The sequence below is a fragment of the Idiotropiscis lumnitzeri genome, unplaced genomic scaffold, assembly GCF_059441095.1.
Source record: "Idiotropiscis lumnitzeri isolate Australia: NSW breed Sydney's pygmy pipehorse unplaced genomic scaffold, RoL_Ilum_1.0 HiC_scaffold_40, whole genome shotgun sequence".
Classification (NCBI taxonomy): Eukaryota; Metazoa; Chordata; class Actinopteri; order Syngnathiformes; family Syngnathidae; genus Idiotropiscis; species Idiotropiscis lumnitzeri.
Genome location: NW_028283578.1, coordinates 1598308 through 1613077, shown reverse-complemented (window position 1 = coordinate 1613077; position 14770 = coordinate 1598308). Strand labels below are relative to the sequence as shown.

At 44.0% G+C, this 14770-nt stretch overlaps 1 protein-coding gene across 8 annotated transcripts in view; it reads left to right on the top strand.

Annotated features, from left to right (window-relative positions):
- Nucleotides 1-14770, top strand: part of ca10a (carbonic anhydrase 10 (inactive)a) — a 211321-nt gene that overhangs the window by 183097 nt on the left and 13454 nt on the right. For 6 of the 8 annotated variants that reach the window (XR_015840588.1, XM_088287357.1, XM_088287353.1 and 3 more), the window contains one exon: nucleotides 2352-3917. The exons of 1 other annotated variant lie outside the window; for it this stretch is intronic. Coding sequence is in view for 2 of the 7 variants with exons in the window: in XM_088287356.1 (XP_088143482.1) it covers nucleotides 2352-2447 (96 nt within the window). In the remaining 5 variants the exon portion in view is untranslated. Of the gene's footprint in view, nucleotides 1-2351; nucleotides 3918-14770 lie in introns of those variants that run through there. One more of the 8 variants, XR_015840590.1, reaches the window with a different exon arrangement.

Below are 14770 nucleotides of genomic sequence, written 5' to 3'. Positions count from 1 at the left end.
CTTTGTCCTCGACGAGAGGTTTGGAATGAACTTGCCCAGGAAGTTTATCATCCCCATTGCTCGCAGAAGTCCTTTTTTTTCGGTTGGAGCTGGCATGTCCAGTATCGCTTGCACTTTGGTTCTGTCAGGCACCACTCCATCTGCTGTGAGCTTGTCTCCCAAGAATGTCAATTCTGTAACTCCAAACAGACATTTCTCTCGTTTTAGTTTAAGTCCATTCATTTGAACTCTTTGTAGCAGTTTCTCAAGTCTCTCATTGTGTTCTTGTTCCGTGTTTCCCCACACAACCAAATCATCAATGTACACACGGGTTCCTTCCAGACCTTCTATGATTGACTCCATAGCTCTGTGAAAGATCTCAGGTGCAGACTTTATGCCAAATGGCAGTCTCAGAAAACAGAAACGCCCAAATGGTGTGTTGAAGGTGGTGTACCTGCTGCTTTCGGTGTCCAGCTTCAGCTGCCAAAATCCATGCGATGCATCTAATTTGCTGAAGTACTTAGCACCTGCCATGTCACTCAGGATTTTGTCACACTTGGGAATCTGATAATGTTCTCTTTTAATGTATTCATTCAGATCTTTATGGGTCGAGGCAAACACGTAACTCTGCGGAATTCCTCTTTTGAACACATGTGATGGAATTAACCCAGTCGGTGGGTTCTTCCACTTTCTCTATGACTCCGATCTGTGTCATTCTGGTCAGTTCCTTTTTTAATCTATCTTTGAGAGGGGCTGGAACTCTTCTCGGGGCATGTACTACAGGTTTAGCATCTTCCTTGAGCTGTATTTTTTAAGTGTAAGGTAGCGTACCTTGTCCTTTGAAGACAGAAAAGTAGTTGTTCACTATACTCTTACTACCTTCACTCTGCAACACTTTGTTGTTCTTATTGACATGCATGCTGTTGATTTGGTAAATTCTTTTTACCCGTCCAAGCTCTTCAGACGCCTTGTCTCCAAGGATTGACTACAGTCCACTTGGCACAATTGTGAATGTCAGTTTGTGTTGTCTTCCCTTTGCTGTCACTTTTAGCCTACAACATCCCTTTGTTTTTATTGGCTGATTGTTGTAGGTTTTCAATTTCATGGCCTTGTCTGTGACTCTTTCAGGTTTCTCTTCAAGTGATTTCAAGTCTTTTTCATTAATTATGTTTGCTTTTGCTCCTGTGTCTATTTTAAAAGTAACTAGAGTCCCATTGACAAGCAGTGGTGCAATCCATTTGTCTTCTTTTACTGCATTAACAGCTTGCTCTGTGTCACCTCTATTTTGTTGCTGCACTTCGCTTTTGCCGTGTGACACGATTTTGATGAAAAAAGTGTCACTTAGGTCATCACTATCATCTGTGTCTTCCTGCACGGTGTGCACTTTCTTCTTGGTGTAGCACATCTTAGCATAGTGATTTTGCTTTTTACACTTAGCACAGGTTCTCCCAAATGCAGGACACCGTTTTGGCTCGTGCCTTTCTCCACACTTTTTACAGCTGAATGGAGCTTGATCATTTTCATTGGTTTTGGTCTTTTTCTTGAATTGCAGTTTACCTGTCCTCGTCACTGCCTTCACGGACTCAGTTTCTTCATAAAATGGCGCTGCTTGGAAAGTTAGCACATGCTGTTTTGCTAGCTCGTTAGCTTGGCAAGTCTTTATTGCACTTTCCAATGTTAGGTCCGCTTCCCTCAACAGCCTCTCTCTTAGCTTCTTTTCGTTAGTCCCGAACACAATCTGATCCCTTATCATTGACTTTTTCAGATCACCAAAGTTACAAGACTTGGCTTTAATTTTGAGATCGGTGAGGAAATTGTCAAAGGACTCACCGGGCTGTTGGAGTCTTGAACGAAACACGTATCTCTCATAAGTTTCGTTTTTCTTAGCAAGACAGTGTTCATCAAATTTTTGTAGGACCTTTTCAAACTTGTCTTTATCTTCAGGTTCATCATACACAAAGGTGTTTAATACCTCGATGGCCTCGGCTCCGGCAATGGTTAGCAAAAGGGCTATTTTTCTTTCGTCCGCTCTGTTACCGACTCCCACGGCGGCAAGGTAGAGCTGGAATTGTTGCTTGAAAGCCCGCCAACTCGCGTCCACATTTCCCGTCATTTTCAGCGGTTCTGGTGGCCTTACGGAGTCCATCTCGCGTCAGTCCTTTTCTTGACTCGCGACCTGGTACCATGTAATGTTCTGCCTTCTATTTTATAAGAAGTCACGCAGGAACAGTGATGCTGCAAGCTTGTGTCTCTTTATGAACTGACTCGCATTCTCGTCTATGTGCACACACACTTGTTCGTCTGGTAACCAAACACACGTATCAGGCAATACTGCCAACTAGTGACCAATGATATAACTGCTATCATTACAGACGGTGATAACCGCAAGGAGAGGGCGGAGACGAGATGACTCAAGCACAACCAGGAGGAGCCACCACGTGATTCTGCAGGGGAAGAAAGACCAATAAGAGCAAGCTAAAGTTAACTGCAGGATACACATAGCCAATAGAATCATGCCAGGATGCCTTTGTTGCTGTGCCATTTGAATATTGTATAGTATGAATCATTGCTGGGCAACTCGGATGTAGAGTACGTCTGCTGGTGGCAAGAGAGGCGTACAGAGTTGTATTGAGAGGGACCCGAGACCCAGCTGCACATGTAGTAAATCTGTGTATTGGGAATAAATCCACTCGTGCGTGAAAATGCCGGCTTCCTGATACCTTTCTATTGCCGAACGAGCGCGCATATTGTTGGATGAGTGAGAGTTGGGTAAGGTCACAAATTGGAGTCAGATTGCTAATTTGAGTTTACGTTGATTTAAAATTAAATTCCAACACCGGGATCATGAATGTTTTTGTTGTGAACACTGTAAATATATATAGATATATATGTATTTCTTTTCTTTAATATTGTTACATTTTCCATCACAAATTATGTGTCTACACTTTGAACATTTTTCCAACTTCCTCCCTGAGTTGAACTTTAGATATCTAAGCCTAGCCCAAGGGTATATTATAGATGTGAGCATATTATGTTTCATTCTGTTTACTAATTAATATAATTGATAATTAATATAACATCAGGATATTAATTCCATGTCAATCTGCAAATCACTGCAGTTAGCATGCATAGAATTAAGCTTCTCTTCAGCGAGTGGTGTGTAGTGTAAGCGACAATCTTTGCTCATACTAAATGTGTGGTGAATAGTAGATGCGTGTAAATTGTAGGCAGCAATCCCTGTAGGAGCTGTTATCAAAACACAAATGTTATCAGGATGGCGACAGATTGTTGACAACCATCTTGTTGCTTCATATTGAATAGGTTTTATTAGGTGACTTACTTCTCTTTTCCAAATGTGCATTTTTTTGTTATTTCCAGCTAAATCAGGAATATGTTCAACGGGTTCTTTGAGCATTTGGTTTCTATCTTTTTGTTCCTTCTGACATTCTAATCATTTGAGTTCTTGCCCCGGAAACAGCTCACACAAGACATTTTCTAAAATGCCATCAGAATTAATCAGGTTCTGGACAGATTCAAATTAATTTGTTCCAATTTCAAATTTTCATGTTGAATAGCTTTTATTAGGTGACGTTTTCCTGTTCCGGCACCACCTGTGATAAATACATTTAATGGATTAGGATTTTTGCCTGCTACCTTGTCCAAACACCATAGTCAAATCTGATAGAAAACAGATAATTGTGTCTCATTGAGCGATCTGATCAAATTCAAGCTGTTACTTGTGCTCATGATGTTACTTCTCTTTTCCAAATGTGCATTTTTTTGTTACTTCCAGCTAAATTCCATTGCACTCTCTTATTTATTTATCTAATTTATATATTTGTCTGTATTATTGTTGTATTGCACTGGAGAGGGGAGCCCTCTAATCTCGTTGCACACTTGAGTACAATGACAATAAAGGGATTTCTATAAATCAGGAATATGTTCAAGGGGTTCTTCGAGCATTTGTTTTTTTTGTTCCTTCTGACATTATAATAGTTCGAGTTCCTAAAATGCCATCAGAATCAATCAGGTTCTGGACAGATTCAAATTCATTTGCTCCAATTTCAAATTTTCCTCTAGTGATTTCAACAACCAACTTCACAGAATGTCTTGAGCCATCACAACATTTTAGTTGTGCTTTTGTGCGGTATGGCAAATACAACTGCATCATACTTTGATCAAATGATTTGGGAATTTAGTCTCAGAAAAGCGCATATAACGAACAACTGCTGGTTTTGTGCATATTCTTTTAGTGATAAAACCGTAATCATTGTTTAGTTTAATCCGGTTGTATTTATAAGGTAAAAGCCATGCTTTTTTCCAATTTACGTCCACAATCTGAGAATTCCAAAAAGATTTCCCTCTGGGCACAATTTTGTTATTTTTTAATAGAATTCGTCGTATATGCTGATTATTACATTTTATGTCTATTAATTCAATTCCGTCTAGTGTTAAAATAGAATCTGTAGGAGCAGCTTTACTATATTTTAAGTGGTTTGCCATAAGATGAATCAGACCATTAGGAATGGCACGTATTACGAAATTAAAGATTTTGAAAGGAATTGGGAAGTTGTGTACAGACATGAATTGCTCATAAGATAGCATATTACCCAATTCATCAAATAAATTTAGGAGGTGATTAATTCCTTTTTCATGCCATTTGGGAAGAAATAGAGACTTGTTTCTAACAAGTATATTGGAGTTGTTCCAAAGGAGAGTTTTGTGAGGTGAGAAATTGTGGACAAAGGCCAATACCCACGCAAGCAGGGCCTGTTGATAAAATTTGGAGAGTTTGATAGGTAATTTGGTTGGCACAAAATTACACTGAAGAAGAAAGTGAAGTCCTCCAATTTTGCTGAAGATGTAATTAGGAATAAAATACCAGATTGAATTTGGATTAGAGAGACACTTCTTTAACCAGGTGATCCTAAATGTGTTAAGAACATCACAGAAATTCAGGACTTCAAGACCCCCCTCCGCTTTGCAATTAGCTAGTACTCTATTCTTGAGTTTGTGGGATTTATTTTTCCAAATGAATTCTAAAAAAAATCTTATTTATTTCAGTGACTGTTGACTCTTTCACAAAAAGAGACAAAGATGGATAAACAAGACGAGATAAACCTTCTGCTTTTGAGAGGAGTACCCTTCCTATTATAGATAAGTCCCTTTGGAGCCATAAACCAAATATCTGTCGAGATTTTTTAAGTCTGTCTGAAAAGTTTAAATGCTGTCTAACTATAAGATTCATCCAATACAGAATCCTCGTAGTCATGTAAGGGTAAAATTTCACATTTGGTTTTATTTAGTTTTAATCCCGAAGCCTTGGAAAAGTCATCAATCAATGCTATAGAATGAGCTATCTGTTTTTTATCTTTTAGAAAAAAGGCGGTGTCATCTGCAAGTTGAGAGATTCTAAGTTCCCTGCCAAAAATGGTGATCCCTTCCAGTATTCTGTCATTACGAATATAAATAGATAATAGCTCTGTAACAATAATAAACAAGAAGGGGGAAATTGGGCAGCCCTGCCTGACCCCTCTGTTGACAGAGAATCTATTAGATGTTTTCTGATTTACCATCACAGAGCTATTGATATCTTTGTAAAACATACGGACAACGTTAACAAAGTTGTTCCCAAAACCAAAAGCCCGAAGAGATTGGAAAAGAAATGCGTGTTCAACCGTGTCAAAGGCTTTATAAAAGTCCAGGAACAAAATAAGAGCCTTAGATTTGACATCATCTGCGTAATCTAGCAGATCCAAAATTAGTTTTATATCACAGCTGATGTGGCGATTTTTCATAAATCCTGTTTGTTTTCTGCAATGATGGAGTTCAGGTCTTTCTTCAGCCTGTTTGCATAAGCTTAGGCCAAGATCTTATACTCTATTGTTAATAGTGTAATGGGGCGCCAATTTTCTATTAATAAGGGATCTTTATTAGGTTTGGGAATAAGCGATATAACTCCTTGCTTCATTGTAGTTGTCATCTCTCCCCGACTGACGCACTCGCTGTACATTAAATTTAAAGGAATATTGATGTGATCCCAGAAATGGACGTAGAATTCAACAGAGAGTCCGTCAATTCCGGGGGATCTCCCCTTTTTCATGGATACGAGAGCATCTTGAATTTCTGCCAAGGACAAATTTGAGTCACAAGAAAATCTAAAATCCTCTTTGATCAGAGGAATACTGTGGACTTTCTTCATAAACCTCTCACAGTCGTTTTTGTTAAATGTGGTTTCATATAAATTTTTGTAAAATTTACTGATAAAATCAGATATCAACCTTTGATCTTGGGAGGGAGTTCCATCAATATTAAGAGCAGTAACTGAGTTTCTTTTAATGTTTCTTTTCTCAAGAGCAAAGAAATAACTAGTATTTCTTTCCCCATTCTCTAACCACCGGGCCCTAGATCTAATAAATGCTCCTTTTGCCATATCTAAATATGCTTGGTCCAATTGTAGTTGAATCTCTTTCAATTCAAGTTGTTCTTCTTCGGTTAGATCGTTATTTTTTTAATAAATAGTCAAGCTTATCCAGCAGATCAGATTCATGGAGGTTTTTCTCTTTCTTTAATTCTTTACTTCTTTTTATAGAAACACATGGGACCTTAAATTTGAAAAACTCCCATTTCCTACTAAAGTTGTTGTCCGCCCGATCATTTAGAATGTCATTTATTAAGGATTTGATGGAGTTATTGAATGAATCGTCACTAAGTAAAGAGTTGTTAAATTTCCAGTATCCTCTTAAACCAGGGTTTTCTTGGGTTTTACCCAATTTTAAAATTATTTGCATGTGATCTGTTAATGGGGCATATTGATGATGAACTTCTTTTACAAATTGAAGAATAGATGATGATATTAAAAATAAATCTATTCTAGATTTCAGTGTTGCATTTCTATTACACCAAGTGAATTCCACCACATTGGGGTTAAAAAATCGCCAAGCATCAGTCAGGGAGAGATTAGAGCAAAGCAATGACACAAGGTTATTTGTTGATCTCTGGGATAATCTAGGAGGATATCGATCCTTTGTGTCGTCTGGGCACTCGTTAAAATCTCCACAAAGAATAGTGACAGCTCCATGGTATTTTTTGTTGAGGTCCTATAATTTTGAATTTATTAATTCAAATAATGTTTTATTAATTAGAATTAGAATTAGAAATCCCTTTATTGTCATTGTACTCAAGATTAGATTAGAGATTAGAGAGCTCCCCTCTCCAGTGCAATACAACAATAATACAGACAAATATATAAATTAGATAAATAAGAGAGTGCAATGGAAAATAATACTGAAGGGTATATAAAAACATATCACGATGCTGTTCTGCAAGGTAAGGGTGGTCTCGTGTGTGTGTGTGAGAGTTCAGAATAGAGATGGCTCTCGGAAAGAAACTGTTTCTCAGTCTATTGGTCCTCGATTTATGATGCATCTGTAGCGCCTGCCAGAGGGCATCAGGTCGAACAGGTGGGAGTTTGGGTGGGTATTGTCTTTGACGATGTTGAGAGCCCTGCTGAGGCACCGGGCGGTGTAGATGTCCGACAGTGAGGGGAGAGGGCAGCCAATAATCCTTTGCGCTGTTTTGACTGTCCTCTGGAGCCTCACTCTGTCCGCCTCAGTTCAGCCGCTGTACTAGGTGGATACACAGTACGTCAACAGGCTCTCGATGGACGAGTGGTAGAAGGCTAGCAGCAGCTTCCTGTCCAGGTTGAATTTCCTGAGGACTCTCAGGAAGTGCAGACACTGGTGGATCTTCTTTACCATTGCTGTGGTGTTGTGAGTCCAAGAAAGGTCATCGGAGATCTGTACTCCCAGGAACTTGAACGTGTGGACCCTCTCCACACGCGCGCCTTCGATGCAGAGGGGGGGCGGTACCGTCTTGTTCCTCCTGAAGTCGACGACGATCTCCTTTGTTTTTGCAGTGTTGAGTTGCAGTCTGTTGTCCTCGCACCAAGCCGTCAGCCTCTTTACCTCCTCTCTGTAGGCTGTCTCGTCACCTTCCGAGATCAGACCGACCACTGTCGTGTCGTCAGCAAACTTGACGATGGTGTTGTTGCCGTGGGCTGGGCTGCAGTCGTAGGTGTAGAGGGCGTATAGGAGAGGGCTCAGCACGCATCCTTGAGGGGAACCGGTGCTCAGCATGCGGGTGGAGGACGTGTAGGGGCCGAGCAACACAGTCTGGGGTCTGTTGATCAGAAAGTCCTTAATCCAGATGCGTGTGAGGGCAGGCAGGCCGAGAATGACCAGTTTGGCGACGAGGATGTCTGGGATGATCGTGTTGAATGCCGAGCTGTAGTCCACAAAGAGCATCCTTGCATAGCTCTGCTGTTGTTCCAGGTGGCCCAGCACAACATGCAGAGCAGTGTCGATGGCGTCCTCAGTGGATCTGTTAGCCCGGTATGCAAACTGGTAGGGGTCCAGAGTGGGAGGAAGGCAGTCCCTGATGTGCTGGAGAACCAGCCTCTCAAAGCACTTCATGATGACTGGTGTGAGAGCAACAGGACGGTAGTCATTCAGGTGGACGGCGGGTGACTTTTTGGGGACAGGAATAATGGTGGAAGTTTTCAAGCAGGAGGGGATGACTGCTTGAGCCAGGGAGCGGTTGAAGATCCTGCAGAAAACATGTGACAGTTGGTGGGCACATGCTCTGAGGACCTTGCCTGGAATTCCGTCGGGTCCAGTAGCTTTCCTGGGGTTAACAGCCAGGAGCGCGCGCCTCACACCGTGTTCCTCTACGGTGAGTGGGGGGGAGTTGGAGCATGAAGTGCAGGGGTGTGACGGTTGGGGCGAGTCAAAGCGAGCGAAGAAGCAGTTAAGCTCCTCTGCCAGCGATGCACTCGGGTCTACAGAGGTCGTGCTGCTGCCACGGAAGTTGGTGATGCTCCGTAGACCCTGCCACACCTCCCGTGGTCTGTTGCTGGCAAGGTGGGCCTCCACTTAAGAGTGTGAGAGTTAAATCCATATATGTTGCAAATGATAAATTTAGCATTGTCTTGTTTAACTATCAACAGAATCCATCTACCATCACTAGCAGATATTGTCTCAAGAACCTCTCCCTTGAATTTATGCAAGAAAATCAAGACCCCTGCAGAATGATTAGTGCCATGGCTAAAATAAGATAGATTCCCCCATTGTGTTTTCCAAAAATTAACGTCTGACTCGCCAGAATGTGTTTCCTGAAGCAAAATTAAGTCAGCTTCTGATTTTTTACAAAACAAAAAAATTGCCTTACGCTTAGTAATATCCCTCAGACCTTTAACATTTAAGGACACATCATTAAGAGACTTAAACAAATGATCCATGAAAACAGAGTAGAACACTTAAAATTTTGAAATACCAGACAAGAAATGCGCTTTTAGAAAATAAACATCTGAAGAGGTGGTGATTAACAACCATTTAAATTATCTAAGCATTTAGTAAAAGAACATGTTGCTCTCACGGCACAATCGTGAGTTAAACAAATTTGAAGAATAAAGGATCTAAAGTATGTGTAGACTATTTAGTGATTGAAGATGTCAGACAGTTGTAGGATGAGTGATTAGTGCAACAAAGTATAGGAATGGTTTAAAGAAAAAAGAAGAGTTTAGTAATAATAAATAAATATATAAAAAAAGAAAATAAATAAATAAATAAATGAATAATAATTAAATAAAATGATCTTCTTTAGCATTGTGGCTCAGAGAATGACGACCTACCTAAAGCAAAACAACTTGATTGATACATCGGTACAGAAAGCCGGAATACCAGGCTTCTCAGGATGCTTAGAACACACTAGCATGATATGGCATCAAATCCAATCTGCAAAAAGAGAAGGAAAAGATCTACACGTCTTATTCCTGGACCTAGCCAACGTCTTTGGATCTGTCCCCCATTCTCTCATCTGGACAGCCTTTGACTTCTTCCGTGTACCGAGCAACATCACAAACTTGGTCAGAACCTACTTCCAGGACTTGCAGGTTTGTGTTACAACAGCAGAGTATACAACAGCTTGGCAACCACTGGAAGTGGGAATAATGGCAGGATGCACCATCTCCCCGCTGGCTTTCACCATGGCAATGCAGATATTGCCACGAGGTCTGTTACTGCTGCGCGTCTCCCTGAAACCAGCTGGCTGAGTGGCCCTACGTTTCTAAAACAACCCATGAAAGTCCAGTCTGAAGAAGACACCTTCTACCTGGTGAACCCTTCAACAGACCCAGATATTCGTCCCCTGGTGTCCACAATGAGCACAACCATGTCGACCAAACATTTAGGCTGGCAGCGCTTCTCTAAATTTTAGAGCTGGAAGTCACTGACCCGCGCTGTTGCTCGCCTCACTCACATTGCTCGCCTCTTTCAGAAGAGTCCTTTTACCAAACTAAGTAGTTGTAAAGGCTGGCATCATTGTCACCTTACCATCTCCATCAACGAACTTTCGCAGTCTGAAAAAACCATCATCCACGTTGTTCAAGAAGAGTTCTACGCACTCGAGTACACCTGTCTGCAAAAGAAGGAAACTCTTCGAAAAGACAGCCATCTCAGAACCCTAGATCCCTTCATCGATGCCGATGGCCTACTGCGAGTCGGATGTCGTATCAGAGAAGCACAACTCCACCAGGAAGAAAAAAATCCTCTTATTATCCCTGGCAAACATCATATTGCAACACTCTTGGTCAGACACCACCATGAGAAAATTCAACATCAGGGACGACTGTTCACTGAGGGAGCCATTCGAGCTGCCGGTTTCTGGATCGTTGGTGGGAAAAGGCGTGTGTCACGTGCCGTAAACTACGTGGCAACCCACAAACACAAAAGATGGCTGATCTTCCGGCAGACCGTTTGTCTACTGATCCTCCATTCACGAACGTTGGCTTAGACACGTTCGGCCCACGGACTGTGTCTTCACGCCGCACAAGGGGTGGCGTCGCACAGAGTAAGCGGTGGGCGGTGTTATTTACCTGCATGAGTGTACGAGCTGTCCACATAGAGGTAATTGAATCGCTTGACACCTCAAGCTTCATAAATGCTCTCAGCCGTTTTTTCGCTCTGAGAGGTCCTGTGAAGCTCATCCGTTCTGATCGAGGAACCAATTTCGTCAGCGCTTGTAAGGAGCTAAAGATTCCCTCGAATATCGACCACTCTTCAGTCGAGAAGTTCCTCCTGGACCAAGGATGTGCATGGGAATTTAACGTTCTACATGCCTCTCACATGGGCGGATCATGGGAGAGGATGATTGGAGTGGCACGTAAGATCCTGGACTCCATGTTCCTCCAGCTAGGAACTTCAAAACTCAGCCACGAGGCACTCACCACATTGATGGCAGAGGTTGATGCTATCATCAACGCCAGACCTCTGATTCCGGTGTCTACTGACCCAGATGATCCTTTCATTCTTACACCAGCAACTCTCCTGACCCAGAAAGTGAGTCTTCCTTCAGCTCCAGTGGAAGACTGGATTAAGGACCTCCACAGGTCCCAATGGCGCCAAGTCCAACATCTGGCTCAGAATTTTTGGGATAAATGGAGGAAGCAATATCTCGCATCACTTCAGCCACGACGGAAGTGGCAGGCTCCCAACCCTGACCTTCAGCCTGGAAGCATTGTCCTTCTCAAGGACAGTCAGTTTGACAGAAATGAGTGGCCCCTGGGATTGATTACTCAAGTGTTTCCCAGTAAAGACGGCAAGGTACATAAAGTCGAGGTCAAGGTCCCCAGGAGAGATGGAACTCAACTCTACCAACGTCCTGTCACAGAGACAATTCTCTTACTTGCTCCTGACAAGAAATAGAACTATGTTTTGGGCTTTTATGTTGTGACATTCGAGAATGCCAATCGGGGAGTGTCCTGCCTCTGCTAGGCAGATGATCTCCTCTTATTCAGACTTCCTGTTTATAGTTTGTTACTCTCTCTAACTTTACTTATTTGTTTCTGTAAAGTATGCTGACGCCTTTAAGAGCAACGTAGTCAGTCACATGGTTAAAAATCCCGGAAGTAGTGCCGTCGTGCGAACGTTGCCTCGTTTCTTTCCGCCAGTTCTGTGGGTCATTCCAAACAACTTGCTACATCTTGAGCAGCCGTGGCATCGTCGTTTCACCCTTTCAATCGTCAATAAACCTGGAGTTGACTGGTCAAGCTGGTGTCCAGAGTCTTGATGAGCGGAAGGTGTTGAGCTTACTGCCTTCGCGTTCAGGGAACTTAAGGAAGGCAGGACAGTTTCTATTTCCTTGCTTTTGTTGTAAGCCATGATGAGCTAGTTTCTGTTTTGTTATGAGTCTGCTTCAAGCTCTAATAAAAGCGGAGGCGGCGGGCGGGAGGACAGGGGGTCCTACGGAGCTGCGAGCAGGTCAACTGCTCGCTCTCTGTCCCTCCCTCCCTGCTGGCCGGTAAAACAGCGGATCCCAACTGAAGAATATGTTGTCTTGATTGTGCGTGGTCGTGCGGTATATGCCGTGTTTGTAGACGGGTAGCATAAATCTGGCGTTGTTGGTCAGGCCTTCTCTGTACCAGAATTGGTTGTAAGACGCCTGCGCCGGTTCTTCCCACTCTGTTTCGTAGTTGTCGTCCGTGGTGTTGTTGAATGTGGTGATGGTCGTGTTTCCCTGTATGGCTGTCTGTTCCGTCAGCGGTATCATGTTAGATACGGTGCATCTGGCCCCCGTGACCCGAAAGGCTCTGTGATTGTATATGAGCTGGAACCAGTCCCTGGGTGTCAAGTAGTTGATCCATGTCTGATTGGGAATGCGGTGATAGCCCGTATTGTATTCCAATGGGTTTCTGTCTGCGCCTTGTGCCGGGTAGTCGCATTTACCGTTTTCTATGTAGGCGTAAAAGCTTTTACTGAATCTCATATTATGTCTGCTTGTTCTTTTATGTATAGCATGTAGTCGACCCAGTCCTGTTCCGTTATCGGTGCGCCTAGCTGGTCGTCGGTAGTATCAGCTTGCCCGCCCACCCCACCGGTTGCTTCAGTTTCAGTTGTATCCCCCTTGTCAGACTGGCAAAAGAGTTCGGTAAGAGAGTATGAGAGTTCCTCACCAGTCTCAGGATCAGTTGGTCTTCTTCCGTGTTGCTCAGTATGTCCCTCATCAACACGTCTGAGCTGGGCGAGAGGAGTGTTTGCGAAGATGAAGAGGCCGCCTGTTCTGCCCCTTGCGGCGCTGTCGGGTCCGTGTTCTGGAAACCGCCCTCCGTCAGTTGCGGCGCCACGGATGCCTGGAGGTCCTGTTGCGTCGGCCCGCCCGTGATCCTGCTCAGCGTTGCTGCCGCCTCGTTTGTTGTCGTAGTCGCACCAAGCAGGTTGGACGCTTGATCAAGTCGTTGAAAAGATTCCTCGCCTCCTGTATCAGCGTGTTTCCCAGCGATACTGCCGGATCCGCTTGTCCCAGCAGTTGATTGGCCGCTTCCAGCGCCGCTGTGACCGCCGCCGGGTTGTAGCCAGGTTGTCCGGCCACCCTCAATGCGACATCTATAGGTTTTGCCAGCTGATTGTGGATGTCCAGTATTTGTTGCAAACGCTCTTGCAATCTGCTCGCTATCGATGGTTCTGGCGCACCTGTAATAAAAACAGCGGTTAGTTATGGCGTCTTTCTCCGCCGAGACGAATTGCCACGGCGGTCTGTTAGTTGTCAGCAGGATCGGCGTTCTGGCCATCTTGACTGGGTCTCTGAATTTGTGCGGCACTTCCGCCGGCGTCCCCTCAAATATCCGTTTGCACATGTCTATGTTGGCCGCCGTGATGAGCGGTTCCTCCCACGCCACGATGTCTTTTCCGCAACATCCCGAGAAGCTGAAGGTGTTTTCGTTGTGCGCTTCTGCGTAGTTGTATAGTTTCAGCAGAGGCCTGATGAATGATGTTTATCCTGTATTGCTTAGACCATGCAACACCAGCGTGTTCTTTTTCGGGTGCAGCTGCAGAGCCCACATCTTGAAGTCGTTGTCGAACCCGTCCGGGTCGATGTTTTGGAATCTCAGGTACCGGTGGATGCTTGCTGGAGTCGGCGCCTCCGACGGCAGGTTCTGCAACAGGTTCAGCTTTCTGTGCGTGGTCAGATAGTACAGCCTGCAATTGTGGATCACCGTCTGCAGGTTCGATCGGTGCAGGTGATTCTCTATGATGTCCGGAGCTTTCTCCAGCATCTCCTGCAAGGTCAACGCATTGTAATTGTGCATGATGTCTTTGGTCACTGGGTTTTTTATGTTTTCCTCCGACTGCCAGCGCACCAGCGGGCTCTGCGTAGCAATGGCCGACGCCTCCATCAGTATCATGCTGTTGGTCCATGCAGACATGCGCTGTTTTGAAATGTATCGGAGGAGAGCAGGCAACGATCTCACCTTCTGGCTTTTGAAGCATCCAGCATTGTGGAAGCACTGGTTGAAAGTACGTTTGATGTTGTCCGAGCGTTTGGAAGTCGACATGAGCACGTGGTAATGCAGGACGTTGCCTTCTGACAACTCGCTTGATACGAGCCATCGCTGCGAGTTCATCTCCAGCCACTCGAAAAGGCTGCTTATCGCCTGGATCGTGATCACGAGTGCGTTGAAGGTGTGTATGATTACCTGCGTCACCAGTCTCATGTAATCGGCGTAGGTCGATTGCGCGCACGCCTTCTTGAAGTCCTCGCTTATGTCTTCCGAGCAGTAGATACTGTCCAGCGTTATTGCGCGCTCTCTCCAGTCTTGTTCCGGTCCTCGTAGAGTACTAATGCCTCGTCCGTCCCCACCCCCGGCGGCCACGGAGAATCCTGGTTGTCCGCTTCCTCCTTGTAGTTGTTGTTGATGTCTCGGTCGTGATAGTATTTCTCGTAATCCGGCACCCTG